The 27606-nt window shown below is 45.3% G+C and overlaps 1 protein-coding gene across 3 annotated transcripts in view; it reads left to right on the top strand.

The window, feature by feature from the left end:
• ADTRP (androgen-dependent TFPI-regulating protein) overlaps positions 1-13039 on the top strand; it is a 67234-nt gene extending 54195 nt beyond the window's left edge. For 2 of the 3 annotated variants that reach the window (XM_010835876.1, XM_010835874.1), the window contains 2 exons: positions 836-987; positions 12240-13039. In XM_010835876.1, coding sequence (XP_010834178.1) covers positions 836-987; positions 12240-12274 — 187 coding nt within the window. In that variant the 3' untranslated portion in view covers positions 12275-13039. Of the gene's footprint in view, positions 1-835; positions 988-1207; positions 2132-12239 lie in introns of those variants that run through there. The other variant, XM_010835875.1, reaches the window with a different exon arrangement.
• Positions 13040-27606: the final 14567 nt, after the last annotated feature.

The raw sequence follows: 27606 nt of genomic DNA, 5'->3' as shown, positions 1-27606 counted from the left end.
GCCTGGGGCCACGTTCTGTACTCTTAACCAAGTATAAACTGTAGCTGCTACATCATCTTCCTCATATTTAAGGAGTTATTTCAGACTCTGGCATCTTCTGGTGCAGTTTGTTTCCAGCAAACTGCATTTTTAGGCTTCACTTAGACATCACGGCTCCTCTCCCAGCATTTCTTTTCCTTCTCTTGGCTGACAGAAATGACTTATATTCTATCCTCACAAGAGCAAAGTCTGAGCCTCCTGGAGATCCATCCATTCCTACTTAATACTCTACCCACGGCTATTTCCCCAAGCTGAAATCGAGGCCAACAGTTAAACCCCAGGCCTATTGTATTAGAGTAATAGTGCTCAGTCTCTGCCCCTCCTACCCCAACGGGCTTGGGGGAGCTAATGGAAAGCCACATTTAACTCTTAGGTACAGAAAAGCAAACCCCACTTCTCTGGCTGAGAGTGAGCATATTGGGCACCATCTCAGCAAGTTCAATGTCTCAGCAGGTCATATCTCTCAGGGGAAGAAATAATCCATGTTCTTATACATTTTGTTTAGCTAATGATGTGTACAATGTTTTCCCATATTCTTTTATAATCGTTGAATTTTAATGGATTGGGTAAAATAGCCCAGCCCAGCGCATAAAACAGAAGGTCTCAATGAAACAGTCTAGTTATCCAGGAAATACTCACTTCTGTAGCTTCAGCAAACAGCACAGCTGTTAAAAAAAAAAATGTTCCCTGGGGCTTCTTTCCCTCTGCCTGGATTCCAGGATCTCATTGGTCTTGAAGGGACTGCGGCTTTCTCCCCGCTGCTGTCCTAACCATTGTGATTTGTCATTTTTTGCAGGGTCCTATGGATCTACTCTGAGACGGGTACATGGGTATATCCTGTGTTTGCCAAACTCAGCCCAGGGGGTCTAGCAGCCTTCTTCTCTCTCAGCTACATCTTTACCATCGGCATCTACCTATTTGGAGAGAAGCTCAACCACTGGAAGTGGGGTCAGTTCATTTCTGTTTTACCTACAGAAACATGTCTTTGTTATGTGTCTTTACTCCTCCTGAAAACAGAAGGATGCCCTAGTAAAGCAGAAGGCAGTAATGTTTGATGCCTTTGTCCAAAGTAAGAAAAAGCCTGGGGGAGGTTCCCACTTTGTCAAAAGACCCCATCAAATTATCTCCCCCACTGCTCCTCCAAACAACACCTCATTTAACTTTACAGCTAAACGCCATCTTGCTTAGAGAGCTTCGGATCCAAAGAGCACGGTGTCACCATCCCCTCCATGCAAAAATGGACGCAGAACCTCCCTCCCTTAGTGGGGACTTGAGATTCACAAGCTCTTCAATGTCAAGATTTCTTCTTCGACTGAAATGGGTCCAGATGACCTTCTGAGCTCCTCCCACCCTCAGCTGTGCCTTCCCTAAAGAGTTACCATCCCTCTCCCACTAGGTTGCTTCTCAGACTTCAGTAAAGTGTTCATCAGGTAAAATCACACCCTGTACTTGAGATCAGAATTCTCGATGGAGGCTTTAGGCAATGTGAGTATGTCAGAGAGCTGAGCTTTCTAATTATAGGTAAGCAGAACCACGTTGCTTCTTCATAGCAAAAAAATAATCCTAACTTAGTTGGTTTTAAAGTGGAAGATTTCATTCTCCTCCCTGCTTCCCCCACTGCTCCCACCCCCAGAATATTTTCTTTTGGAAAAGTAACCACGGAAAAGTCAGGTTGCGAAATATCCATGATTTGTTACCTACCCCAGGAGAAGTGCGGGAACTCCACTCTGATTTTGTACATAAGGAAGGCAAGAGTCACACACAGGCCCCCACCACACACCCACGAGCCATTCTGTTCCATTAAAATAGAAGTGGCATCTTCTGCCCAATCTATGAACTGGTGTGAAAACATAAGCCTGTGTATGCAAAAAAATGAAAAAGAAAAACCAACAATTTCAGAAGGTTCAGTACAAGAGTGTATATTTCTGAGAGGAGACTGAGACCCTGGAGAAATAAGCATACAACTTGGCTTTCTCACGTATTTTCGATGCTTGGAGAATTTAACTGGTTAAGAAAGCCTCAAAGGCAATATTCTCCTTGAAAGCAAACACTTTAAAAGAAAAAAATGACATACTAAAAATTACCCAAAAAATCAGGATTTCAAATCACAGGAAATTATCCAGAAAAAAAAAAAAAAAAAGTGTTGACATTTCAGATGTGCTGACTTCTGATTCTAACTAGTTTTGGCTTCCTGAAGTTCTGGGTAGATTTTTGATGCCTTCCCAAAATCTATATTAAAAAAAAAAGAAAGAAAGAAAGAAAGGAAGGAAGAAAACTAATCCATTTAAAACTTGGCAGAAAATGTGCAGAGAAAAAAGTGATTACTCAGAGCTTAGAGAACAATAACTTTTTAAATCAATTGTATTGAGTTCAATAGGATTAATTTTAAAATTGACAGTCTACAGTGACTTTTAAACATTTTATTGAATTAAAAAAATTTTTCACTGTATTCATATTATTGAAATTGCTGTTTTCAACACAAAGCCCTTTTAATAAGCCTCATTGTTTAAGTACTATATCCAGTTTTCCACGAAAGCCCCAGTGAGCAAACGAGTTAGTGTCAACATGTGGTCGCTCATTTGCATCATGCATGTGTGAATGTTCATATTAGAGACAGACACTCCCATCAGGGGCTGTGTTTCTCTCTTCTCTCTAGATTTTTAACTCCTTAAGAGCAGAATGGGTATTCTATATGAATTCTATGTAGCATTGGAATAGGATGTGTTCTATTCTGAACTGATCTTAATTATAAATGGTTAAATAAGAAATTAAAAGAGAAATTAGATCACATAAAATTCCAATGGCAGTGAACACTGGCTTGCATGTTCATTCACTCTGTCATGTCTGATTGGGACGGTATGGACTGTGGCCCACCAGGCTCCTCTGTCCGTGGGATTTTCCAGGCAAGAATACTGGAGTGGGTTGCCATTTCCTACTCTAAGGAATCTTCCCGACCCAGGGGTCAAAACTGAGTCTCCGGCATTAGTAGGCCGATTCTTTACCACCGAGCCACCTGGGAAGCTAGCCATGTCCCCAGTGAACACTTAAATCATCTACAAGTAAACAGAGCTAAATATGTGAAAATATTTCTCACTTCCTATTCTGCTGAAAGCCCTGTAAAGAAAGTAAAAGTGAAAGTCACTGGTCATGCCTGACTCTTTGCAACCCCATGGACTACACAGTCCATGGAATTCTCCAGGCCAGGATACTGGAATGGGTAGGCTTTCCCTTCTCCAGGGGATCTTCCCAACCCAGGGACCAAACCCAGGTCTCCCACATCATAGGTAGATTCTTTACCAGCTGAGCCACCAGGGAAGCCCAAGAATACCGGGGTGGGTAGCCTATTCCTTCTGCAGCGGATCTTCCTGACCCTGGAATGGAACTGGGGTCGCCTGCATCACAGGCAGGTTCTTTACAAACAGAGCTATCAGGGAAGCCTGAAAGCTCTGTAAGTCCTCCTCAATTGACAGATGAAAATCCGAGTCTTCAGAAGGCTCACAAGGGTCTCTGTGAGCCAGGCCCTGCCCTGACTCTTGCTTACCTATCTGCATTAATGCATTCAGGTCCTCAGTGATAAGATGACCTGTATGAAGGGCAATTGCTCATCTCCATTTGCCCAGGACCGTCCTGGTTAATGCCTGTTGTGCACATGTGAACAGAGTTTTACCCTGGCCAGGCTTGAACAACACATCCTTCTATCTCTGAGTCCCTCTCCAAACCCTCTGTTCTGGATGTATGGAAACTTGTAAGTAGCCACCTACTCCATCCGAATTGAGGGCTCACTCTGCTTTCCAGCCTTTCCCACAGCCTGAGCTTCCTTGGATGAGAACAGAAATTCAGAGGAGTGCTTTGATGATGCGGCAGGAGGCAGTGGTTAGGAGAAAACTTCTGTGCCTGATTGCCTGGGCTCCTCCCTCGGGCTAACCACTTACAGACCTATGACCCTGGGCAAGGCACTCCATGTCCTTGCATTCTGGTTTTCTCTTATGCATCATGGAGACAATTTTAGTACCCTTCTCACGGGATTTTGGAGGATCAGAAATGACTTGGGAAGTGTCAACTGCCAAGAACAGGGTCTGGCACACAGGGTTAGCCACTACTGCCCTAATAATTACATTATTACTATTGCTGTAATAATTTCATTCTCACCAAGGAAAAATCAGTAACCTTCTTTTCTGTGTGGATATTCCAATCATCTCCTGCAATGGCATGCACATGTTATCAGTTTCCCCAGCTGAAGGTGATTAAAAGTAGCAACCACCTGCTGCTGCTGCTGCTAAGTCGCTTCAGTCGTGTCTGACTCTGTGTGACCCCATAGATGGCAGCCCACCAGGCTCCTCTGTCCCTGGGATTCTCCAGGCAAGAACGCTGGATGGAGTGGGAGCAACCACCTAAGAATGCAAATTGACAGAGGTAGTGTAGTTCCTAGAGAACTTACAGAGTGAAATGGGAGGTCAGGCTAATGGAGGCTAAAATTAATTGGAATCTCTGCTACTGAAATCCTGAGCTACCCTGGCTGGAGGTCACCAGCCAGCCACCAGGTAATCAAGAAGTATCAGTTAGGACCCAGGTCATATGCAGGTGTCACTCTAGTAATCGTGCTCAAATGTGACTATAGATTTATAAAATCACTAGGGGAATTTTAAGAATACTAAGTCCCAAGCCCACTCCAGACCAATTAAATCCATCCATGGAGATGGGGACGTAGCACGGGTATTTTTCAAAACTTCTCAGTTATTTTAATTTATATTCAGGGTCAAGAACCACTGTCACAGAACAGTGACCCTCAAACTTGTATGTGCCTGAAAATCTTGTTAAAATTAGGATCTTGTTAAGATGTAGACTGTCATTCAGGAGATCTAAAGAAAAGCTTGGAATTCTGTCCTTCCAGCGTGTGCCCCAGAGAGACAGACACTGCTGGTCTGAGAACAAGGCCCGATGTGCCACAGGACGCTGGACTCCTCCCAGCTGAGACAATTGTATCTACCAGCTTCCTTGTGCAATGTGGTGTTTTCCCAGGTCAGATGCTTGGACGAGAAGGCTGTTGGTAATGATGGTCATGTCTACGGACTTTCTGCCTCCTCATGTGTCATGTCAGTAGGTGAAAATGAGAAGCTTTAGAAGGGCAATAACCATGAGTGACACCAGGAATCAAATGTAAACTTGGAAGTGTGTGGCATTCTCTAGGGGTATAGAAATGCAGAGAGCAAGCCCTGGGCACCAGGGAGACAGCCCCATCAGGCCCGCAGGAAGGTGCCACTGGCCTTCAAAAAGATGCTGTGGCTCGGAAAGCTCTCACGAGGTTCCAGAGGACCAACCTGCTTGAGTTGTTACCATCTCATTCCCAGACCTGTACTAGCTTTTCTGCGTCATGGAACAGAGGGGTGGACAAGCACTGAGCCAGTTATTGAGGCCAGAAAACCACTGGGTAAGAGCCATTTTCTACATTGCAGGCAGAGTGAGGTAAAACACGGATTTCCATCCCTGACGAAAGCCAATGGGGGAAGCAGTCTTTGGTAGATCACTGAAAGCTTGGCTCACCATGTCTGAGCACCTAGAGATGCTCTAGACAGATTGCTGCCACTCTGAATGCTCGGAGAGAGGGGCTGTCATGGGGTCCCAACACAGGACCCCTTCTCTGCCACTTAATATTTAACTTTGCTTTTTGTTTTTCCCCCTTCTTGATAAGACATAAAGATTTTGACGCCAGGACACAAATCCATCAGGAAGAAAAACCCAACAACCCACAAGATATATCAGGCGTGAAAGGGGCCATGTGCCTCCAGGTCAAAATGGAGAGCCTCTGATATGTAGGTGTGGCTGGAGAGGTGGTCAGCTTACCTGTGGCCCATGTTCCCTGTCCTTACATTCACATGAGGGCTATGTGCCAGGCGTATCCTTCGTCAAGGCCCAAGACCACAGATTCTTTCCCCTCCAGGATAGTTTATAAGCTGAAAATTCCAATCTGGCCAAGTAACCTTGTGATGGTGCCTTGGACAGAATGATATTAAAGTCTTCCTATAATATAACTTCCTATAGATCAGATTTATTTAAAGGAGATTTTATTGTTGAAAGCTACTTAGAGGCCATCTAGTATATCCCCTCAGTTTTATCCACAAAGACATTTGTTACAAGGTCTGTCTATCTTGCATATTGTCCCTGATCATTTCATAAAACAGAATCCTACCATGAGCTGACTCCATATGTATGTATAAAGCGTAACCCCACTGGGCACCATTTAGTCAAAAAGAAGAATACAGCTCCTTTTTGCATTTCTTGTCCTAACTTCATCTCTCTAAGCTCTAAGAGAGTCCATTCAGGATTATTACTTCTCTCTCTTCCTCAGCCTCTTTTCCCTCGAGGATTTCTCCAGCCAGCTCTCAATTCCATCTCCCCCCTCTACTTTCTACACTGTGACTTGTACTCATCTATGTTCGAATCTCATTCTTCTAACACCTCATATCCCCCCAACAATCTGCCTTCTCACCCTTTTCCAAGCCAAGCCTCTGAAACTCAACAAATGTTCTTCAGATTTTCAGCTCTAAGTCTGTCAGTAGCTTTTATGATTATGGATACATAGGTGTCAATTTTTTGAAATAGTCTGATTTTACTTATCCCGTGTTCCAACTGTACAAAGAATAGGGTGTGTAATTATATATGTGTCCATAGTGATGTTGGCTAAAGGAGTGGTTTCCCTTACCATGCCCGCAGAAAAGGTTTGAATCTTGCATGAGACGAACGTTAAATGTTTGGCCTAAAATATCTCTACTTCTTGGTACTAACAGAGGATAAAGAGAGGACTGAAATAATTCAGGATGGGAGGAGATCAAAACGGGCTAGTAGGAGGATGCCGGGCTCACCTTCCCTCATGAACACATCAGAACCACAACTACATATAGGGTGACTCTTGATTTCAGCGAGAGTACAGCAGAGCAGCTACTCTCCAACCCAGGCTGTAAAGAAAGATCCATGCAGAGCTGAGGAGGAGGGAGCAGAGGCAATCTGCTCAGGACTTGCCCTCACCGGTGGGGGACACAGGGGCGGGGGAGATATCACGGGCAAAGGGATCCTCCCTGCGGAATGAGGACTTTGAACCGTGTATCAGGCACCTCAGCTCTTGGATCTGACATGGGGAAGATGAGCCCGCTTGGCTGGCTTGAAAACCAGTGGGGTTTACTGAGGGCTGTAAGAGACTGAGACTCCACTCTTAAGGAGGTCATGCACAGGTCTGCTTCCTCCCAACGACAGCACAGAGGCAACTGGTTGCAAAATGCTTGGGGACTGCCTTGGGGTGCCCCTCAGCCCGCACCAGGCTCCGGCTCCAGCCCCTCTTGCTCTGGTGGTGCTGGTCTCCTCTAAGGCAGAGGCCACCATTGCCAGCGAGAGTATGCACACTCGAGGGCATGGAGCCAGCCTGGCCCCTGGCCCTGCTCTGACCTGGGTGGAGGCAACCATTACCAGCTCATGAATCCCTGCCCACACTCTGCAGGGTGAGTGTCATTGCTGCAGGACAGATCCCCTCTGAGGGGCGGAGGGGTGGGGGTGGGGTCAGCTCAGTGGCATGGCATCAGCCTCTAACGGAGGGCACACACGGGGGAGAAAGTAAAACCAGCACTGAAGTGGGGCCCCAAGGCCTTAGGCCCCGCCTTTGTCCCAAACCAAGATGGGACTGCCATCACACCCGAGAGAAACCAGCTCCCTCAGGGGTCCCAGTTCCAGCCCCTAGCCCCCAGCCACTGCCCCGCTCCAGCAGAGCAGTGACAGTCACTGAGCATAGAAGCAGCTCTGCTTGCACCTGGTTCCGGCTCTCGCCCCTCCAACCCCAGTCCTTCCACCCACCAAGGCCATGAGCACCAGCACATCCTGGATGAAGACATGCTCACTTCAAAGCCGGCTCTCTCACCAGAGCTGATGGGCTCACACAGACTCCAAGGGAATCTAACACCAGGACTTGACTTCAAGACAGAGATGAGCATCTGTTTCACCTGACTTCACACAGACAAAGAAAGTTAAACAAAATGAGAAGACAAGAGGACTATGTTTTAAATGAAACAACAAACAAACAATAAAAAGTGCTAATGAAACAGATAAATAATTTACCTGACAAAGAATTCAAAGAAATAGTAATAAGAATGCTAAACTGGAGAAAAGAATAGATGAACACAAGAAGAATTTCAACAAAGAACTAGAAAATACAGGAAAGAATCAGTCAGAATTGAAAAATGCAATGACTGAAATGAAAAATACTCTAGAGCGCATGAGCAGGAGATTATGTGATATTGAGCAATGCATAAGCAGTCCGGAAGATAGAATAATGGAAATCGCCCAAGCAGAAGAGCAAAAAGGAAAACTTAAAAAATGGGAATAGTGTAAGAGACCTCTGGGACATTATCAATTGTACTAACATTTGCGTCTTAGGGTTTCCCAGAAGAAGAGAGAGAAAAAAAAAGTATAAATTGTATTTGATAAAATCATGGTTGAAAACTTTCCAAACCTGAAGAAGGAAACAGATGCCCAGGTACAGAAGCACAGAGAATTCCAAACAAGTTGAACTCAAAGGGACTTACACCAAGACGTATCATGATTAAAATGGACAAGGTTAAAGACAAAAAGAGAAGTCTAAGGACAGCAAGAGAAAAACAGCTCCACATACGAGGGAACCCGCCTAAGGCTGTCAACCGATTTGTAGCAGAACGTTTGCAGTTCAGAAGGGAGTGGCACAATAGAGGTAAAGTGCTTAAAGGAGAAAACCACAACCTAGGATACTCCTCCCAGGAAGGTTATCGTTCAAAATTAAGGGGAAGATAAAAAGCTTCTCAGACAAGAAAAAATCAAGACCTTGTCAGTACTAAACCAATCTTACTTCTCAGGTGGTTCCCTGGTTAAGAATCCACCTGCCACTGTAGGAGATGCAGGAGACGTGGATTTGATCCCTTGGTAGGGAAAATCCCCTGGATCCCCTGGAGGAGATCATGGCAACCCACTCGTGTTCTTGCCTGGAAAATCCCATGGACAGAGGAGCCTGGCAGGCGGCAGTCCATGGCGTCACAGAGTCGGACACAATGGAGTGCATGGAGAGAGAGAGAGAGAAATCAATCTTACAAGAAGTGTTACAGGGTGGTCTTTAAATAAAAATGAAAAGGCTATAAAAAAAAAGATAAAATTATAGGAAGGGGAAAATCCTACTAGTACAGGCAAATATATAGTAAAGGCTGTGGATCAACCACTGACATAAGATAGCGTGAAGCTTAAAAGATAAAAAGGTAAAATAAGGAACAACTACAATAAACAGGGAAGGGAGAGACATGAAGATATAAAATGTGACATCAAAAACACAAAACATGGGGATGAGGGGGAAAATGTAGACCCTTTAGAATGTGAATATTCATTGGAAAGACTGATGCTGAAGCTGAAGGCCAATACTTTGGCCACCTGATGCGAAGAACTGACTCATTAGAAAAGACCCTGATGCTGGGAAAGATTGAAGGTAGGAGGAGAAGGGGATGACAAAGGATAAGACGGTTGAATGACATCACCGACTCGATGGACATGAGTTTGAGTAGGCTCCAGGAGTTGGTGATGGACAGGGAGGCCTGGTGCACTGCAGTCCATGAGGTCGCAAAGAGTCGGACACAACTGAGCGACTGAACTGAGCTGAACTTTAGGACGTGTTTGAACTTAAATGACTACCAGTTTAAAATAAATGGATATAGTTACTGATCAGCATATATGAAGTCCACAGTAACCACAAGTCAAAAAACTACAATGTATATACAAAAACCAGCTATGCATTGTGAAAACATCAGTTCAGTTCAGTCGCTCAGTCGTGTCCCACTCTTTTCAACCCCATGAATCGCAGCACGCCAGGCCTCCCTATCCATCACCAACTCCCGGAGTTCACTCAAACTCATGTCCATCGAGTCGGTGATGCCATCCAGCCATCTCATCCTCTGTCGTCCCCTTTTCCTCCTGCCCCCAATCCCTCCCAGTATCAGAGCCTTTTCCAATGAGTCAACTCTTCGCATGAGGTGGCCAAAGTACTGGAGTTTCAGCTTTAGCATCATTCAGAGATAAATTCAGAGAAGGAAATGGCAACCCACTCCAGTGTTCTTGCCTGGAGAATCCCAGGGACGGGGGAGCCTGGCGGGCTGCCAGACGTCTATGGGGTCGCACAGAGTCGGACACGACTGAAGCGACTTAGCAGCAGCAGCAGAGATAAATTCTGAAGACTCAAAGAAATCTAGAGACTGTTGAGCGCCATGAGAATTCAGAACTAAGAACCCATCCCTACCTTCTAGAACCCAACATAAAAGTATGATTCCAGTGATATTCACAAGATGTGAGTCCCCTCAGAGCTTCGTGGTTGGACATGGAGACTCTGGTCCAGTGGAAGCAGCCACCTGCCTTCCTTCCCCTGAGGAACTGCCCACCATCACCTCCACCACTCCTGCTTCTGCTGTTTCTCTCCAAGACGTCGTGTTCTGTTGTGTCTCTTGACTCAAGAAGGAATCTCCAATCCTTGGCACCCAGGGTTGAAGCAATGAGCTTTTGATTACAGTTAGACTTTGAGGATTGGTAACAACATGGATAAACAAAGTTTTAGGTTGCTTCAGAGAGATCCTGGAAGGAACAACTTTGAGAAGTTTACAATGAGCAAGCTACTGAATACAAGAGAACTAACTTGTTGTTTCAGAGAAGGCAATGGCACCCCACTCCAATACTCTTGCCTGGAAAATCCCATGGACGGAGGAGCCTGGTAGGCTGCAGTCCATGGGGTCGATAAGAGTCGGACACAACTGAGCGACTTCACTTTCACTTTTCAGTTTCATGCATTGAAGAAATGCATTCATGAAATGGCCACCCACTCCAGTGTTCTCACCTGGAGAATCCCGGGGAGCCTGGTGGGCTGCCGTCTATGGGATCGCACAGAGTCGGACTGAAGCAACTTAGCAGCAACGTGTTGTTTACCTGAAAACAGATTCATTAAAGGTCCTAAATGTATACTTCAGAAAAAAGAAGATATTGTGCTTATGTCTACAGACCTAATGTAGAGAAGACCTAACTGGGGCAAAGAGAATTCACATCAAAAATGTAAAACAAGTGGAAGCATCAATGAAAAGAACGTGAAACATGTAAAGCTAGATAAATCAGCAAGGCTTCACTTAAGTTATTGGGTGTAGTATGGATTGATGAGGAACTGAAGAAAGGAGACTGTGCTTAAAGATGTTGAGAGACATGAATTCAAAGGTGGCTGTTGGGGCTGGGTGATCAGGAGCTAGCCACCCTAGAAATCAGTGTGATGAGGGGGCTACAGGAGAACCTCATGTCATCAGTCTCTAACACCTCTGAGAAGGGGAGCTCCAGCAAAATGCAATGATAAGCTATTTAAAGTTTACTGTTAAGGATATAACTGATGGAGGGGGCAGGGTTTAAAGAATAAAGCCTGGAATTGCAAACTGAGACTGTTGTGATAATATGAGCCAGGAGTAATGGGGCTCTAGAAGGGCTGAGAAGAGACTGAGCTGAAAAAAGACTGCGTTTGGCAACAGACAGGAAGGACAATGAGCTAATGAAGTTTCTGAAATTTCAAAGTTTATGTGAAGATTTGTGATCATTAAAGATGGAGATACCAATTGTTGGCTAAATGGAAGTCATTCTAGAAATCTAATGCTGCAATTTCAGTAGAATAAACCCCTCTAATAAGCTTACTAAACACTAATCAATATTCCAGTACTTTTCTATGCATGCCAATAAACTGATTTGGTTAAAGGTCACAGAATGGCACCTAGTTAGGTGAATAGCCACGCTTCTATTTCCTCTCTCATTTGATTGATGTGGTCTCTTCATCTTCATCTGCAGTCTCAAAATTTGTTGACAGACTGTGTGCAGCCTTCAAACACATGCCGAAAGCAACAGCCATCAGTGGTTCACAGGAAATGTTCAGAGCCACAGGATGCCAACTGCCCCTTTGGTCAGCTGGCCAGCTGTGAGTCACGCCCCAAGCAGGACAGCAGAAGCGTCCCCTCCTGTCCTTGCAGCAGTGCTGGTGGGTTTCAGAGCTCTTCAAGTGCATCATCTCGCCCATGCAAAAGTTTCCTCAACTCTCCACTGTGCCAAGTCAGGGTGGACGTCTACCCACAGGAGAACACCCATCAGGGAAGCCCAAAGACTAAGGTCTCTTTCTGTTCTCGTTTGTGCAGGTGATACAATGCAACCCAGGAAGAAGAGGAAGTGATCAGACACTTTTGCAAGAACTAAGACGGAAGAAAACATGAGAATTTTTTCCCATCTTTTTTTTTTTTTCCTGGTAGGGGAAGGTGGTAGAGCAACATAGGAAAGTAGAAAGGACAGGGAATAATATATAAATTTTAAAATAGGCTTATGAAGGTAGGGGATTAATTTGAGGACTTTTGGCTTTTGGAAACATTTGCCCCCAAAACAATTCCTGCTCTCTCAGAATGTGTTACCTCTGTCTGACCTCTGGGGAGGATGGTCTGTGGTCAACATCTCGCCGAAGGCCAAAGACACTTGTGTAAATGCGGTGTCAGAGAATGTTTAAAGAGAAAGGAACTTAGGGTCATCCACACTCTTCACAGAGAAGGAGCCTGAGGACCTAGATGGGAAGTTACCTCATGCGGCCAAAGCTTTAGTGTTAGAACCAAGACAACAACTTTTATCTCCCAGACCTGCCAACTCCCAGTCCTGGCCCATGTCTGAATAACCCCAATTTTCCTCAAAAGAAGCGCTTTAATAAGCTAGTTATTTTCATGGATTTCTCATCTATTTTTTTTCCTGTAAATGGAAATGTAGGAAGATGGCTGTTGCTAGCAAATTAACTGGGGCAATGAGAAAATAAGTTATAAAAATATTGGGAAATCTGTCCCTTTATGAGCAAGCATTTGGGGCAAGTAAACACAGAACACAGGGACATTGTTAGAATCTCTTACATGGGAATACTGATTGATTCGTTAAATAAATGATCATTTTACTTGGGGAACAATCTGGATGGGAAGTGACATGATTATGACTGCTGAGACTGCTTTGGTACGAAGCACTTTGCTGAGTTGCTGTTGTTGTTCAGCTGCTCAGTCGTGTCCGACTCTTTGTGACCCCATGGACTGCAGCACGCCAGGCTTCCCTGTTCTTCACCATCTCCAGAAATTTGCTCAGACTCATGTCCATTGACTCAGTGATGCCATCCAACTCGTCTCGTGGCTTAGGTTATGGTTTAAAAAAGCTGATTGTCAGCTGATTAACGAACGTGTTCGTAAACCTGCTTTAATTTTCCTAGAGAATTTTTCTGGGTCTTTATTTTCAGACACATTTTATAAAGAACACAAATGATTAGTGGTAGGTAAACATGTTTGAGTCCATCGATACGCCAACAGACCTATATGGGCTGGGTGAATTGTACTTGGGCTTTCCAATCTAACATGATACAGGAGAAATATGGTTAAAATGGACACCAAGGGCGGTTTGATAGACTTAGGGAAGAGAGCAGCGTATTCCAATAGGGCAGGGAGTCCAGGGGAAGACCAGGACAGGCACCAAGAGACCCCCACTCCTCTTCAGTTATGCAAATATGAGCCTTGAGTCTTTTGTTCTGAATCTGGAAACACCACCTCCTTTCCCACACCAGCTGCTTCTTGACTGCTCCACACACCTGGTCTCAGTGGGAGCTGAGAAGCAGTTGTCACAGTGGAAATTCTCCAAAGGTGAAGCCCACAGGGGATCACCCAAATTTTCCACACCCCCCGAATGACTCGGGGCTGCATATTTCTCAGAGTCATAGTAAGCTCCTGCCTGGGATGAGCCTACAAATTTCTATTTGTGACTTCACTGTCCCCGGGACCAAATTAAACTCTGCTAGCTGCATGACTGGCCACCGTGCAGTAGCTAATCCAGCTCTAGAAATACCTCAGAACCATTCCCCAGTGAGCACAGATGTAATCACACAGTGCTTCCTTGAAGCTGCTGTAGCTTAGGAAAGGAGAGTAATAGAACACCAGTCATGAACACTGATGAAACGCTCCTTAGAAAGGAGATAGTGTCAGCCGCCCACATAAAGCTGTGTGAGACCCTTAGTGGTTAGAGAACAATACGAACCAAATGATAACAATGAGAAAACTGGCAACAGTATTTGTACAGTGTCATGAATTTAGAGCCACTCTCACTTCCAAGACCTCGTTTTATCTTGGTGGTTGTTCAGTCTTGGGTCATGGCTGACTCTTTGTCACCATGGACTGCAGCATGCCAGGCTTCCCTGCCCTTCACTATCTCCCAGAGCTGGCTCAGACTCATGGACTGGTCCCTACCTGTGCTTATACTCTGAAGTTGCTCTCTCCCACGTGACACTGATTTTGAGTTTGGGGAGAAGACTTGCCTTGTTTGCCTAAACAATACATTAGCTCCATCCTCCCTGTGAATGGGTCATCCGTTTCTCAAGCTATTTTTGGCTCCTCTGCACCTACTTGCTTGCAATACTTGTCATTACAGGAAGTCAGTTTCATACACTGTAATCCCCAAACGCCTGGTGCTGGCATGTGGAGAGTGCGGGGTGTGGGGGAGGGGGGTTGAGAAAAGAGTGAGGAGGCCAGTCTCCCAGAAGGCTGCCTGGCTGAGCACTGAGCCCACCCCAAGTCCGGGTACCCCCACCCCAAGGGTACAACTGTCAGAAACCTGAATCCATATCCAGACTTTATTTTCCATTCTCATGTAGCTGATGGTTCTTTTCTTTTCTCTTTTTTTTTTTAAATAAGAGCATTTGAGTAGGCAGCAAAGCCAGTCAGAACTGTTTATTTATAGCAGTGGATTTTCAATGCTGTATAAATTAGAAATCATTGCTGAATGAGGCCCGCGCCCACTCACACAGGCAGGGCGGCTATCTGAGAGTCCTTTCACACAGTTTGACTGTACACAGTCTAAAACGGGAGAAAATGACATGCTCCGAGTCAAATGACGGAGTCACAGCGAAACTGCAAAGCAGAAAACCAGCAATTATTTTTCTCCAGCACAATATGGGGAGTACGACAGGTGCAATTATCCAATATTATTTAACAGCACCGGTTTGTGGTGTAGGGAGAAAATAAAGGTTTCTGTGTCGTGGAGAGAAAAAAAGGAAAAGGGAAAGAACTTGCCTCCAGCTCCTGTTTCTGTGGATTAAGCTGTGTTATGTAAATTGAAACTGGCCTGGATTCCAAAAAAGGAAGGAAGAAGCACCTGGCTTCCTCAGCTTGGCTCCCCGGAAGCTCCCCACTTGCGTCACCAGGAAAAAGACCCTTTCCTGGGGATCCTGAGCCTCCTTCTCAGAGGCAGTGGCTCCAGGTAAGACTGTGTGGAAGGCTGAGCTTCCTGAACTCCTGTCCCTTAGAGGGAAAGCGTCTCCAGCAATGATTCCTCCACCCTCAACTGAATTAAGATGCAGTAAAAGCGAAGGCAGACCACAGGAATAATTTTCACTCCCTTAATCAGATCTCCAAGATTTTGTCCTTCAGCACACTTTTATTTCCACTCCCAAGCCTTTCCTTTCTTGGCCATCCAACTTGGATGAGTTAGATGGCATCGTCAACTCAATGGACATGCGTTTGAGCAAACTCTGGGAGATGGTGAAGGACAAGGAAGCCTGGTGTGCTGCATCCATGGCATGGCAAAGAATCGCGCACCACTGAGTGACTGAATAACAACAAACCTGGAAAGACCTCTCTTCTTCCAGCTATTATCAAATAAGTTGTCCTTTGTGGCTTCCAACTCTGAGTGTCACTTAGTTCTAAAAAGTTCTCTCTTGCCGGTCCAGGGCAGCGGGCTCTTCCTCTCAACTCCCACCGCAGGCCCCATCCCGCCTTCTAGGCTCTCCTTTTCACCTCTCCCTCTGGGATTCTGTTTCCATAACACTACGGAATGCTGAAAAGAACATAAGCATCAGAACCCCGTCAGACCTGAATTTAAATCCTGACTCCACCACTCAGTATTTATATAGAACCTGGGGAAAGTTTACTTTTCTGAGTCTTGGTTCCTTAAAATCATGTGATAATCCTGATCAAGTGAGATGATTTAAAGTGATGCATGCAAGTGTTTGGCATCCAAGGTTCCCTCCCCATTCCACCTCACTTAGCTGCAAACTCCTGGAGCCCAGGTATTTGTCTATATCCCCCATAATGCCTAACTCCATGCCATGAGAAAGTACTGAAAATACATGCAGACTCACTTGAGGATTATTTACAACTTCCAAATTCTACAGGCCTAACCACCAAAGAGGAACTAAAAAGCCTCTTGATGAAAGTGAAAGAGGAGAGTGAAAAAGTTGGCTTAAAGCTCAACATTCAGAAAACAAAGATCATGGCATCTGGTCCCATCACTTCATGGGAAATAGACAGGGAAACAGTGGAAACAGTGTCAGACTTTATTTTTGGGGGCTCCAAAATCACTGCAGATAGTGATTGCAGCCATGAAATTAAAAGACGCTTACACCTTGGAAGGAAAGTGATGACCAACCTAGAGAGCATATTCAAAAGCAGAGACTACTTTGCCAACAAAGGTCCGTCTAGTCAAGGCTATGGTTTTTCCAGTGGTCATGTATGGATGTGAGAGTTGGACTATGAAGAAGGCTGAGCACCAAAGAATTGCTGCTTTTGAAATGTGGTGCTGGAGAAGACTCTTTCGAGTCCCTTGGACTGCAAGGAGATCCAACCAGTCTGTCCTAAAAGAGACCAGTCCTGGGTGTTCTTTGGAAGGACTGACACTGAGGCTGAAACTCCAGTACTTTGGCCACCTCATGCGAAGAGCTGACTCATTGGAAAAGACCCTGATGCTGGGAGGGATTGGGGGCAGGAGGAGAAGGGGACAACAGAGGATGCGATGGCTGGATGGCATCACCAACTCGATGCACATGAGTTTGGGTGAACTCCAGGAGTTGGTGATGGACATGGAGGCCTGGTGTCCTCCCAGGGAGGACAGGGAGAGTCAGACACGACTGAGCGACTGAACTGAACTGAACTGAATCACCAAATCACTTCCTTCTTTTCCAGAAGCTGAGAATCCTAGCATGAGATTCACTGTTTCATTTAAGATACTTTCTCCATCTTAAGTCCCAGAATCTTACTGACAATGGTGATCAAATTTTCACATGATACTGCAGTGGAAAGCATATGGATAGAATGGGACTTAGGACAAGTAAATTTTTATAAAGAAATAAAAAGAAAGATGAGGGAAGGCCTGAAGAATAAACATTGCATACAGGTGACTCTCCAGATTGGACTGTCTGAATGACAATGATTAACCCAAGGAGAGCCCACAGGATGCTAGGATTCAAGTCAGGGAGATTGACCTTTAAAAGGTGGGGGGGGAGGGCATCAAAAATAAATAGTGTTTAGCTCTGAATTTATTTTCCTTTAGGTGCCTGCCCACCTCTTCCTCACAGATGATACCTGCTGTCATTGAGGCTTGGTCTAGTTTAACTCTTACTTCATCATAACTAAGACTTCTTCAGTCACTCCGTGGTATGAGTCTTCAGGGATGTTGGAAAGGGGACTTTGCCACCCAAATATCTTGCCAATGTACAAAAACCCTCCTTCACTAGAAATTAAAACCTTTCATTTTACAGGGAGAGACATATTGAACATAAACACTTCTGAGGCCTTCCCTGGTGGCTCAGATGGTAAGGAATCTGCCTGCAATGCAGAAGACCCATGTTTGATCCCTGGGTCAAGAAGATCACCTGGAGAAGGAAGTGGCAACCCACTCCAGTATTCTTGCCTGGAAAATTCCGTGGAAAGAAGAGCCTGGCAGGCTACAGGCCGTGGGGTCACAAAGAGTCAGATACAACTGAGCAACTAACACTTTCACTTCTTATGAGAGAAGTAACTTATTGACTTACACTCATCCATGTCCAATTATCAATGAAGGATATTTGATGATTTAAAAGTATGGTTTAATATGGCAAGAGGCATGCTTGGAAAAATAAAAATTGGGATATTGTAAGAAAAGGAGCAGTACAGAAAGAGTCAGCTACAGACTCAGAGGACAAACCTTACTAATCCACAGCGTTTTACCACATGGCTGCCAAGAAAGGACTGGCTGTGTGTCCTGTGATGCTCACCCCTCCTTCCGAGAGCTAATCTATGGCTGGAGCACCCCCAAATAGAGTAGACAGTGATCTCAGCCACTGATGGGTCAGAAAAACTCTGCATCCCTTTGAGGAAGCATGGCTGTGACCCACCACACTTGATGATTCCAGTCTTGACCAACTGGCTGCACTACAAGAATTTAAACTTGCTTTATGACTGGGGAGAGAACTCACTGCAGGGTTGTCACCATTCTTAAGAAGAGAGGAGACAGCAGAGACAAAAAGGGATCCCACTGGCTCCTGAAGCAATTATGATGCCTTCAGAAATGCATTTTACATCATGATCCAGTAGAAACACACACACACAAAACACACTTTTAATATGTACGATAGACCAATTTATTTTCTATCCTATTATTTTCTACTATTTGAAAGATTTTGTGATAATTGAATTGATTTCTTAATACAATAGCAATAGGGTTGCAAGCAATGAGTTGAACAACACTGTACTCCACCATATTGTGGGATTGATTCATTCACTCATTGAACGAGTAATTATAAAGTGCCTACTATGTGTATGAAAGTGAAAGTGTTAGTCACTCAGTCGTGTCTGACTCTTTGCGACTCCATGGACTGTAGCCTTCCGGGCTCCTCCGTCCATGGGATTCTCCAGGCATGATTACTGGAGTGGGGAGCCATTCCCTTCTCCAGGAGATCTTCCCGACCCAGGGATTGAACCCAGGTCGTCCACATTGCAGGGAGATTCTTTACTATCTGAGCCACCAGGGATACTTTGTGTATGGCCCTGGCCATGTGCACACCGTAGCCTGACGACAGGAACGTGGTGGCCGTCATTGCATTAGGGCCTGGGGTGTGTGGCCTTTTATCTTGCTGCACCCCTGGGAATACAGAACCAAGCCTAGTTTTTCCAGCTCAGTCTGTTAGCAGCTGCTCTGCCAGGCTCAGCTCCTCTGAGATGCTGACAGGAAGAAGAGAAAAAACACTTCCACTGCGAGAGCTTACAAAACCTTCCGCTGAGGCTTAAGTCTGGCCTGAGCCAATATATTTGGTTACACTTTGGGGATTTGTTTTCACTCAACACTTAATTTTATTAAGATTCAAATGATGAAGTTAGATGACGCAGAGTTAGGAAAACATACTATACGACTTCTACCTTGCCAGGAATCTGGTACAGGATTCTGAGAACTCTCAATCTAGGCCTGTTTTATTCCATTTGAAAAGTTTTCTAACTAAATCCTAAAATGCACATGTACATGCATTAACGCAACTTGGCCAATTTTTAAAATCATGGAGTTAAATAAAATTCTTTTTACTGTGAAATAAGTTGCATTGGCACTGCCTGAATTTTCCCCTGTAGACTTCCTGTCATCGTGAACTTCCAGTGCCCTCATACCACCAAACCAAAAGGAAGAGGCCAAGAGATCTATCTGCACCCAATTCAGTCACAGCCACCTTGCTCAGCAGTGTGGGTAAGCCTCACATTAAGGGAAAGAAAAGATGGGTTGAAAAATATTCTTCCCAGTTACAGACGAACCTCTCCCGGGTCCACCTGGGGGCCATATTAGACCGTAGGCATGGAATGAATATAGGGGTTACTTGTGTGACTGTATCAACAATGATGAAGGGAGACTTTGCTGTCATTCTGGTGGGTTTAATGAAAAGGCTGTGTGCTCGTTCTGTGACTGCTCATTAGGACAGAGATTGAGACCACAACTCTAGAAGCAGATGTCCAAGGATGAAAGCCAGCAAAGTCTAAGCTGTTTGTGTGTGCATGTGTTTATGTGTGCATTACAGGAGTTGTGCTTGTACACCTGAGATTCAAGGGCAGCAAGCCCCTTTCCCCTGGTTGGTGGGTGGAGGTGCCAGGGCAGGCAGCAATGCGACTTGTCCTTATTGCCTTCCTGCCTCTCCCCTTTCCCCCTCTACACGCATCACACATTAGTTCACGCATCTCTCACACAGTCACCCTTGAACACCCTCCCCGTGCTAGTGGTCTCAGCCCCTAACATAGAATGTCATCAGATAAGTTGTTTATCCAGTATCTAAATAATCTTAATTAACATTTAGCTAAAACAAGAAGGGGATGACAGAGGATGAGATGGTTGGATGGCATCACCAACACGATGGACATGAATTTGAGTAAGCTCCGGGACTTGGTGATGGACAGGGAGGCCTGGCGTGCTGCAGTCCATGGGGTCGAAAAGAGTCAGACACAACTGAGCGACTGAACTGAACTATCATTTCTAATTTTAATTATATTTACAATACAGATTCATTTATAGTTGCGATAACCCGGAAGTACTACATTACCTACTGAATTAGTTTCCTCGGGCTACCATAACAAAGGACCACAAAGCAGGCTGACTAAAAACGGCAGAAGTTTATCTGCTCACAGTCCCAGAGGCTGACAGTCTGAAATCAAGGTGTTAGAAGCGCCACGCGCCCTCAGAAGGCTCCAGGGAAGAATCCTCCCTTCTGAGGGCTTTTGATGATCCTCGGCTTGTGGCCACAACACTCCAATCTCTTTTTCCGGCTTCAAATGGCATTCTACTTTGTGTGTCTTTGTGCCTCTTACCTTAGAGAAAATCTGGAATCTGTGTTCCAATTCCCCTCTCCTTTCTTGTGTAAAGACAGCAGTCGTTGGTTTTAGGGCCCACCCTAAGTCCAGGATGATTTCATTTTGAGACACTTCACCGATCACAGCTACAAGGGTCCCATTTCCTGATAAGGTGACGTTGTGAACTTCCCAGTGTGCAGTAATATTGCAGAGATGCTGTTCAACCCAACACATTATCCCAGTTTTACAAATGAGAGAACTGAGGGGCACAAGTCGTTAGACATCAGATTTTAGCTTTTAATTTCTCTCTCTTGTCTGTCTTAAGCCAAGCAGTCACCAATAGTTTATACCTCTTTGAGTGCTTACTATAAAAATGGCCATTTACTATGCATTGACCATGTGTTATGCCATTTACTATGCATTATCATCTAGTCTACTGATGCCTTTGAACTGTGGTGTTGGAGAAGACTCTTGAAGAGTCCCTTGGACTGCAAGGAGATTCAACCAGTCCATCCTAAAGGAAATCAAACCTGAATATTCATTGGAAGGACTGATGCTGAAGCTGAAACTCCAATACTTTGGCCACCTGATATGAAGAATCGACTCATTGGAAAAGATCCTGATTCCAGGAAAGATTGAAGGTGGGAGGAGAAGTGGATGACAGAGGATGAGATAGTTGGATGGCATCACCGATTCTATGGACATGAGTTTGAGTAAGCTCTGGGAGTTGGTGATGGATAGGAAGGCTTGGCACGCTGCAGTCCATGGGGTTGCAAAGAGTCAAACATGACTGAGTGACTGAACTAAACTGATCTCTCTAGTCCTTCCCTGTCTGAAGGGCAGACATTATTACCCCAGTGTTAAGGATAAAGAAACAGGCTCAATGAGGTTGACGAATATGACCAAAAAAGAAAGTTACCCCTGAAAAATGGAGCTCAAGCCCAGTCTGGTCAGTTCAGGTGGCTCCTTTTCTTTACACCATGTAGCTTCTACCAAAGCTTGCTTCTGTTTCCTCTGTGATGTCTTTCCCTCATGATCAGTCCTTCCTGCTAACTCCTTGAGATCACTTTATACCCTCTGATATGACATGGGAAGGTACAGGCCCCAGGAAAATCACATTATGGTGGAAAACTCTCTTTTCAGAGCCGGAGCAGCTCAAATGGCCATGAAAATGGGTTACATGGACATTGTGGGGAGCCTCATACAATGTTCAGCTCAAATGGCCATGGAAATGGCTCACATGGACATTGTGGGGAGACTCATACAATGTTCAGCTCAAATGGCCATGGAAATGGCTCACATGGACATTGTGGGGAGACTCATACAATGTGGGGAGGTGGGGAAGGAAATACAGCTGACCCTTGAACAATGCAGGGGTTAAGAGTGACGACCTCGCCCACAGTGGAGAATCTGGGTATCTTGTATAGTCAGCCTTCTGTATCCGAGGTTCCTCTGTACTCATGATTCCACACCCATAGATTTAACCAACAGCAGATCATGCAGTACTGTAGCATTCACTACAGAAAAAAAATCCATGTAAAAGTGGACCTGTGCAGTTCAGATTTATGTTTCTCAAGGTCAACCGTAGTGCAAAGGGCTGTTGGAGCTGTATACAGAAGAGCTATTCAGTCTTGCCTGCATATTTGGAGTCATCTGGGAAGCTTATAAAAATACTTTTGCCCAGATCCCTCCTCCAGAAATTCCAAATTGTTCTAGGCTTTGGATTAGGCATTAGGAGTTTTAAAAGCACTTCTAGGTCATCAATGGGCAGCCAAAGTCGGAAGCACTGATATATGGGAATTCTGTTTGAATATTATTTGGAAGTGGCAGCAGCTGAGGCCTAGTTGAATATAGTAAGTTTTGATTGCTTTAAACATGACCTGGGAGAGCCCCCGCCTTCTTTCCTCACTGCCTTCTGAGGCCCTGCCATCCTAGCACCCGGCAGATCTGGAGGCTTCATTGACGGTCTGCTCTATTCGGATGCAGTATCGGAAGTGACTTGGGCAGAGTGCGGGACCAGCCTCTGAGGGTGGTTCACAGTCCTCTCCAGAGCTTTCTGGTGGGGTCTTCTCACAGCTGCCTGTAGATCTCATTGCGGTTCCCTAGCACAGACAAAGCCCGCCGGCTAGAACCCAGAGGAGGCTCCTGTCGGGAACTCTGCGGGCAATCAGCCTTTGGATCTTAACTGCGGCACTGGCCTGCCTGGATCTCCAGCCTGCAGGCCCACCCTGCAGATTTCAGACCTGCCAGCCTCCACGACAGCTGAGCCAACCTCCGTGAAACCTCTCTCTCTCTTTCTCTCTCCACCTACCCACCCACCCAGACACACACCCACCCACCCACACACCCACGCAGACACACACCCACACACCAAGACACACCCACACCCACACACACCCCCACCCATTGGCTCTGCATCTCTGGAGAACCCTGGCTAACACACCCCTCTCTTCCCCTTCCCAGCCTCACTTCTTCACTCCTTGTCTGCACCCCCCCCTTCCCGCTCCATGCCTGCCCCTCATTCACTCACCCCTCTCTGATGACGCCTGCAGCCCCTGTGACTCACAGGCCTATAATAAGCCCTCAGCTTCCGTTTGACAAATTCTCCCTCCTCTCTTCATTCAAGAGTCTCCCCAGATCCCACATCATCCAATCAAGGAAACAACAGTCTGTCCTTCCTCGGATGAGTTCATTCAGTGGAACAGATTTCAGAAAAAAATCTAATGCATGAATGTTGCTTTGAAAATTGAATTCTGAGACTGTTCCACACCCGACTGTAAGAGGCCTTGGTGTTTCAAATTTCTCTGCTTTAGGGTCCGGGCTGCAAGGGGCTGGGTGTGGACCACAGAGATTCATCCTTGGCACATTCTCACACATGCTAATGATGCTCACGAGGCCATGGCCTTGGGTGTGACTTCCTGACTGAGGTACTAAAGGCCACTGCCCTCCATGGCTATAGATTTTACAACCAACCTCACACCACCTCTGTCCATGTGACACTGCTTACCAGGTGCACTGGGTCAGAAGGAGTAAACAGGTCAGGACAAATCCGTAAGCATATGTTCTCCCACCTTCTTTCTGGGGGCAAAGCCCATTCTTACAGCTCAGTTTAGTTCATGTCTGACTCCTTGCAACCCCATGGACTGCAGCACGCCAGGCCTCCCTGTCCGTCGCCAACTCCCGGAGTTCATTCAAACTCATGTCCATTGAGTAAAGGAGTCAGGAGTAAAGGAGTAAAGGGGTCAGGACAAATTCATAAGCATATGTTCTCCTGCCTTCCTTCTGGGGCCAAAGCTCATTTTTACAAAAGTTCAACACAAATGATCAATATGTTACAATTACTCTGGAGCCTTGTCAACCCCACTTGTGCTTTACCTGCAGACCATTCCACAGTCAGAGGCCACTAGTATCTGAGATGAGAAGAATGAAGGGAAAGTGAAAGTTGCTCAGTCCTGTCTGACTCTTTGCGACCCCATGGACTATACAGTCTATGGAATTCTCCAGGTCAGCACACTGGAGTGGGTAGCCTTTCCCTTCTCCAGGGGATCTTCCCAACCCAGGGATCGAACCCAGGTCTTCCGCATTGCAGGCAGATTCTTTACCAGCTGAGCCACAAGGGAAGCCCGAGATGAGAAGAATAGCCATGGCCAAACCATGGCAGTTATTGCAGAAGCTCTGCAAGGGTCATCACGGCCCCCTGCACAGTGGAGGATGGAGGGCTGGGGGGCAGTATCCCTCCCTTTCCTACTGCACGTGCAGAGGGGCCTTGTGGTGCTGCTGCAGCTGCCATCACACCACACTCTCAGCAGGCATTTCAGGGCCTCATTGCAGGGGCTACTGAACACACTGCTCCACCAACAAGCTGCACTTTCAAAGGCTCCTAAATGGTCTGGGGAGGGGAATCCTTGGGTAGCCAGGGGATAAAGAAAACACAAGTTAAGGGCATGGCAACCCACTCCAGTATTTTTGCTGGAGAACCTTCTAGACGGGGGAGACTGGTGAGCTATATAGTCCATAGGACTGCAGAGTTGGACACAAACTGAAGCAACTTAGTGGACACACACATGCACGCAAGCTCATATTATTGAGGCTGGTCTGAAAGACCATGAACTTCACAGGTAAGCAAAATTCAGTGAGTCCACAACATTTACCATCTTGGGTGACTCGTTCAACCTTTCGGATCTGGGTTTCCTCCTATATAAATTGAGAGAGCAATACTTACTTTATGTTAGAGTTACTTTAGGGACAGACTTTAATAATGAAACTACAACACAACCCAGCGTGTGGCCCCCAGTAAACTTCCATTTCCTTCTCTGTTCTCTTAACTCAAAGGCTCTATTAATCCAATGAGGGGTTAATAATGGGGGCACCAAGGGTCAGAAAATTTTAACGAGAGGGACACTAACCTATCGCTTGCACAGCTTCACAAAATCAACAAAAGGGTCCCAATCATTCCCTGACTGAAAAATACTAATAAGAGACCATTACAAATGACCCAACAATAATGTCAGAGAAGGCAATGAAAACTTGTAAATGCCAATCCAGCAATCCTAGTTTTAGACTCTTCTAAGTCTTGACAGAGCACTGAAATTTTAGTGAACGTCACCACTTCAAGCCCCATTGTAACTCTCCTCTTCCTTCCATGCAACACATGGGAATACCTCCCAAATGTCCTTGCATTATCATAGAGCATTAGAGATAAATTCATTTTTCAATTAACAAAAGACAAAGAGGCCCTCCTGGACATTCAGAGACAGACTGTTTAAAGCACACTGGCTAGTTTCAATTCTCTCATCTTGTAGTAAGACGACTCGGCAGGATGTCCTTGCAATGGTCGTGTCCAGCTAATGGTGTGGGAAACCATCATACACACATCATCGTACATCCTCCTCTGGTCTGCAGACACAGTTTTGTCCATCTCATGAACAGTTCTGGGCTTACAATTACATGGAATGATGAGAGCCCTCTGGTGGCTAAATTCACTCTTCCGTTTTTCTTAGATTAAATTCCCTTATGTTGTGAAACTCCTATGAGTTATTCTCATTAGCAATTTGCTGCATGAACATCATTGTTTCTCCACCTGTGTCCCTTCCCCCTCTGATAAACAGATGATGAGGTATTTTATTTTCAATCTATTTGATGCTCTCACTCAGCAAATATCTGGGCAGATATTTAATCCTTCTGAAAAGATAAAACACGTTTTAAAAAATTAATTTTCAGACATTTGTCTAACATATCTATTGAGCATCTATGCTATAAGAGATACAAGGAAATTTAAAATATAATCTCTAACTGCAAGGAGCTTACTGAACAGTACAGAAAATAATAACATTCAAGACTCTGGCTTAGTTGGTCCATGGCATGTGGGATCTTATTTCCTGGACCAGGAAATCAAACCCGTGTCCTCTGCATTACAAGGTGGATTCTTAAACCACTGGACCACCAGGGAAGCTCCTGAACATTTTTATCTTCTTAGGCCTAGTGGAGAAGAGGGCAACAGAGGATAAGATGGTTGGATAGCATCACCCACCCAATGGACATGTGTGTGAGCACCGGAGATGGTGAAGGAGTGGGAAGTCTGGCTTGCTGCAGTCCATGGGGTCACAAAGTATCAGATTTGATTGAGCCACTGGACAACAGCAAAGTTAAGTTTGGCCTCAGGTCAAACAACAGGGAGGGAACACAGCCCTGCCCATCAACAGAAAATCCAATTAAAGATTTACTGAGCATGGCCCCACCCATCAGAATAAGACCCAGTTTACCCTTGTCAGTCTCTCTCAACAGGAAGTTTCCATAAGCTCTTATCCTTATCCATCAGAGGGCAGAGAGAATGAAAACCACAATCATAGAAAACTAATTGAACTGATCACATGGACTACAACCTTGTCTAACTCAATGAAGCTATGAGCCATTCCATGTAAGGCCACCCAAGACCGACAGTCACGGTAAAGAGTTCTGACAAAACGTGGTCCACTGGAGAAGGGAATGGCAAACCACTTCAGTATTCTTGCCTTAAGAAGCCCATGAACAGTGTGAAAAGGCAAAAAGATGGGACACTGAAAGATGAACTCCCCAGGTCGGTAGGTACCCAATATGCTACTGGATATCAGTGGAGAAATAATTCCAGAAAGAATGAAGAGATGGAGCCAAAGCAAAAACAACACCCAGTTGTGGATGTGACTGGTGATGGAAGTAAAGTCAGATGCTGTAAAGAACAATATTGCATCAGTTTAGTTCAGTCGCTCAGTCATGTCCGACTCTTTGTGACCCCATGGATCGCAGCACGCCAGGCCTCCCTGTCCATCACCAACTCCTGGAGTTCACTCAGACTCACATCCATCAAGTCAGTGGTGCCATCCAGCCATCTCATCCTCTGTCGTCCCCTTCTCCTCATGCCCCCAATCCCTCCCAGCATTAGAGTCTTTTCCAATAAGTCAACTCATCACATGAGGTGGCCGAAGTACTGGAGTTTCAGCTTTAGCATCACTCCTTCCAAAGAAATCCCAGGGCTGATCTCCTTCAGAATGGACAATATTGCATAGGAACATGGAATGTTAGGTCCATGAATCAAGGTAAATTGGAAGTGGTCAAACAGGAGATGGCAAGAGTGAAGATCAACATCTTAGCAATCAGTGAACTAATATGGACCGGAATGGATGAATTTAACTCAGATTACCATTATATCTACTACTGTGGGCAAGAAACCCTTAGAAGAAATGGAGTAGCCATCATGGTCAACAAAAGAGTCCGAAATGCAGTACTTGGGTGCAATCTCAAACATGACAGAATGATCTCTGTTTGTTTCCAAGTCAAACCATTCAACATTATAGTAATCCAAGTCTATGCCCCGACCAGTAATGCTGAAGAAGCTGAAGTTGAACAATTCTATGAAGACCTACAAGACCTTCTAGAACTAACACCCAAAAAA

This window comes from Bison bison, unplaced genomic scaffold, assembly GCF_000754665.1.
Source record: "Bison bison bison isolate TAMUID 2011002044 unplaced genomic scaffold, Bison_UMD1.0 scf7180017864053, whole genome shotgun sequence".
Taxonomy (NCBI): domain Eukaryota; kingdom Metazoa; phylum Chordata; class Mammalia; order Artiodactyla; family Bovidae; genus Bison; species Bison bison.
Note: the sequence above shows the minus strand (reverse complement) of the source record. Positions and strands in the feature narration are given on the sequence as shown.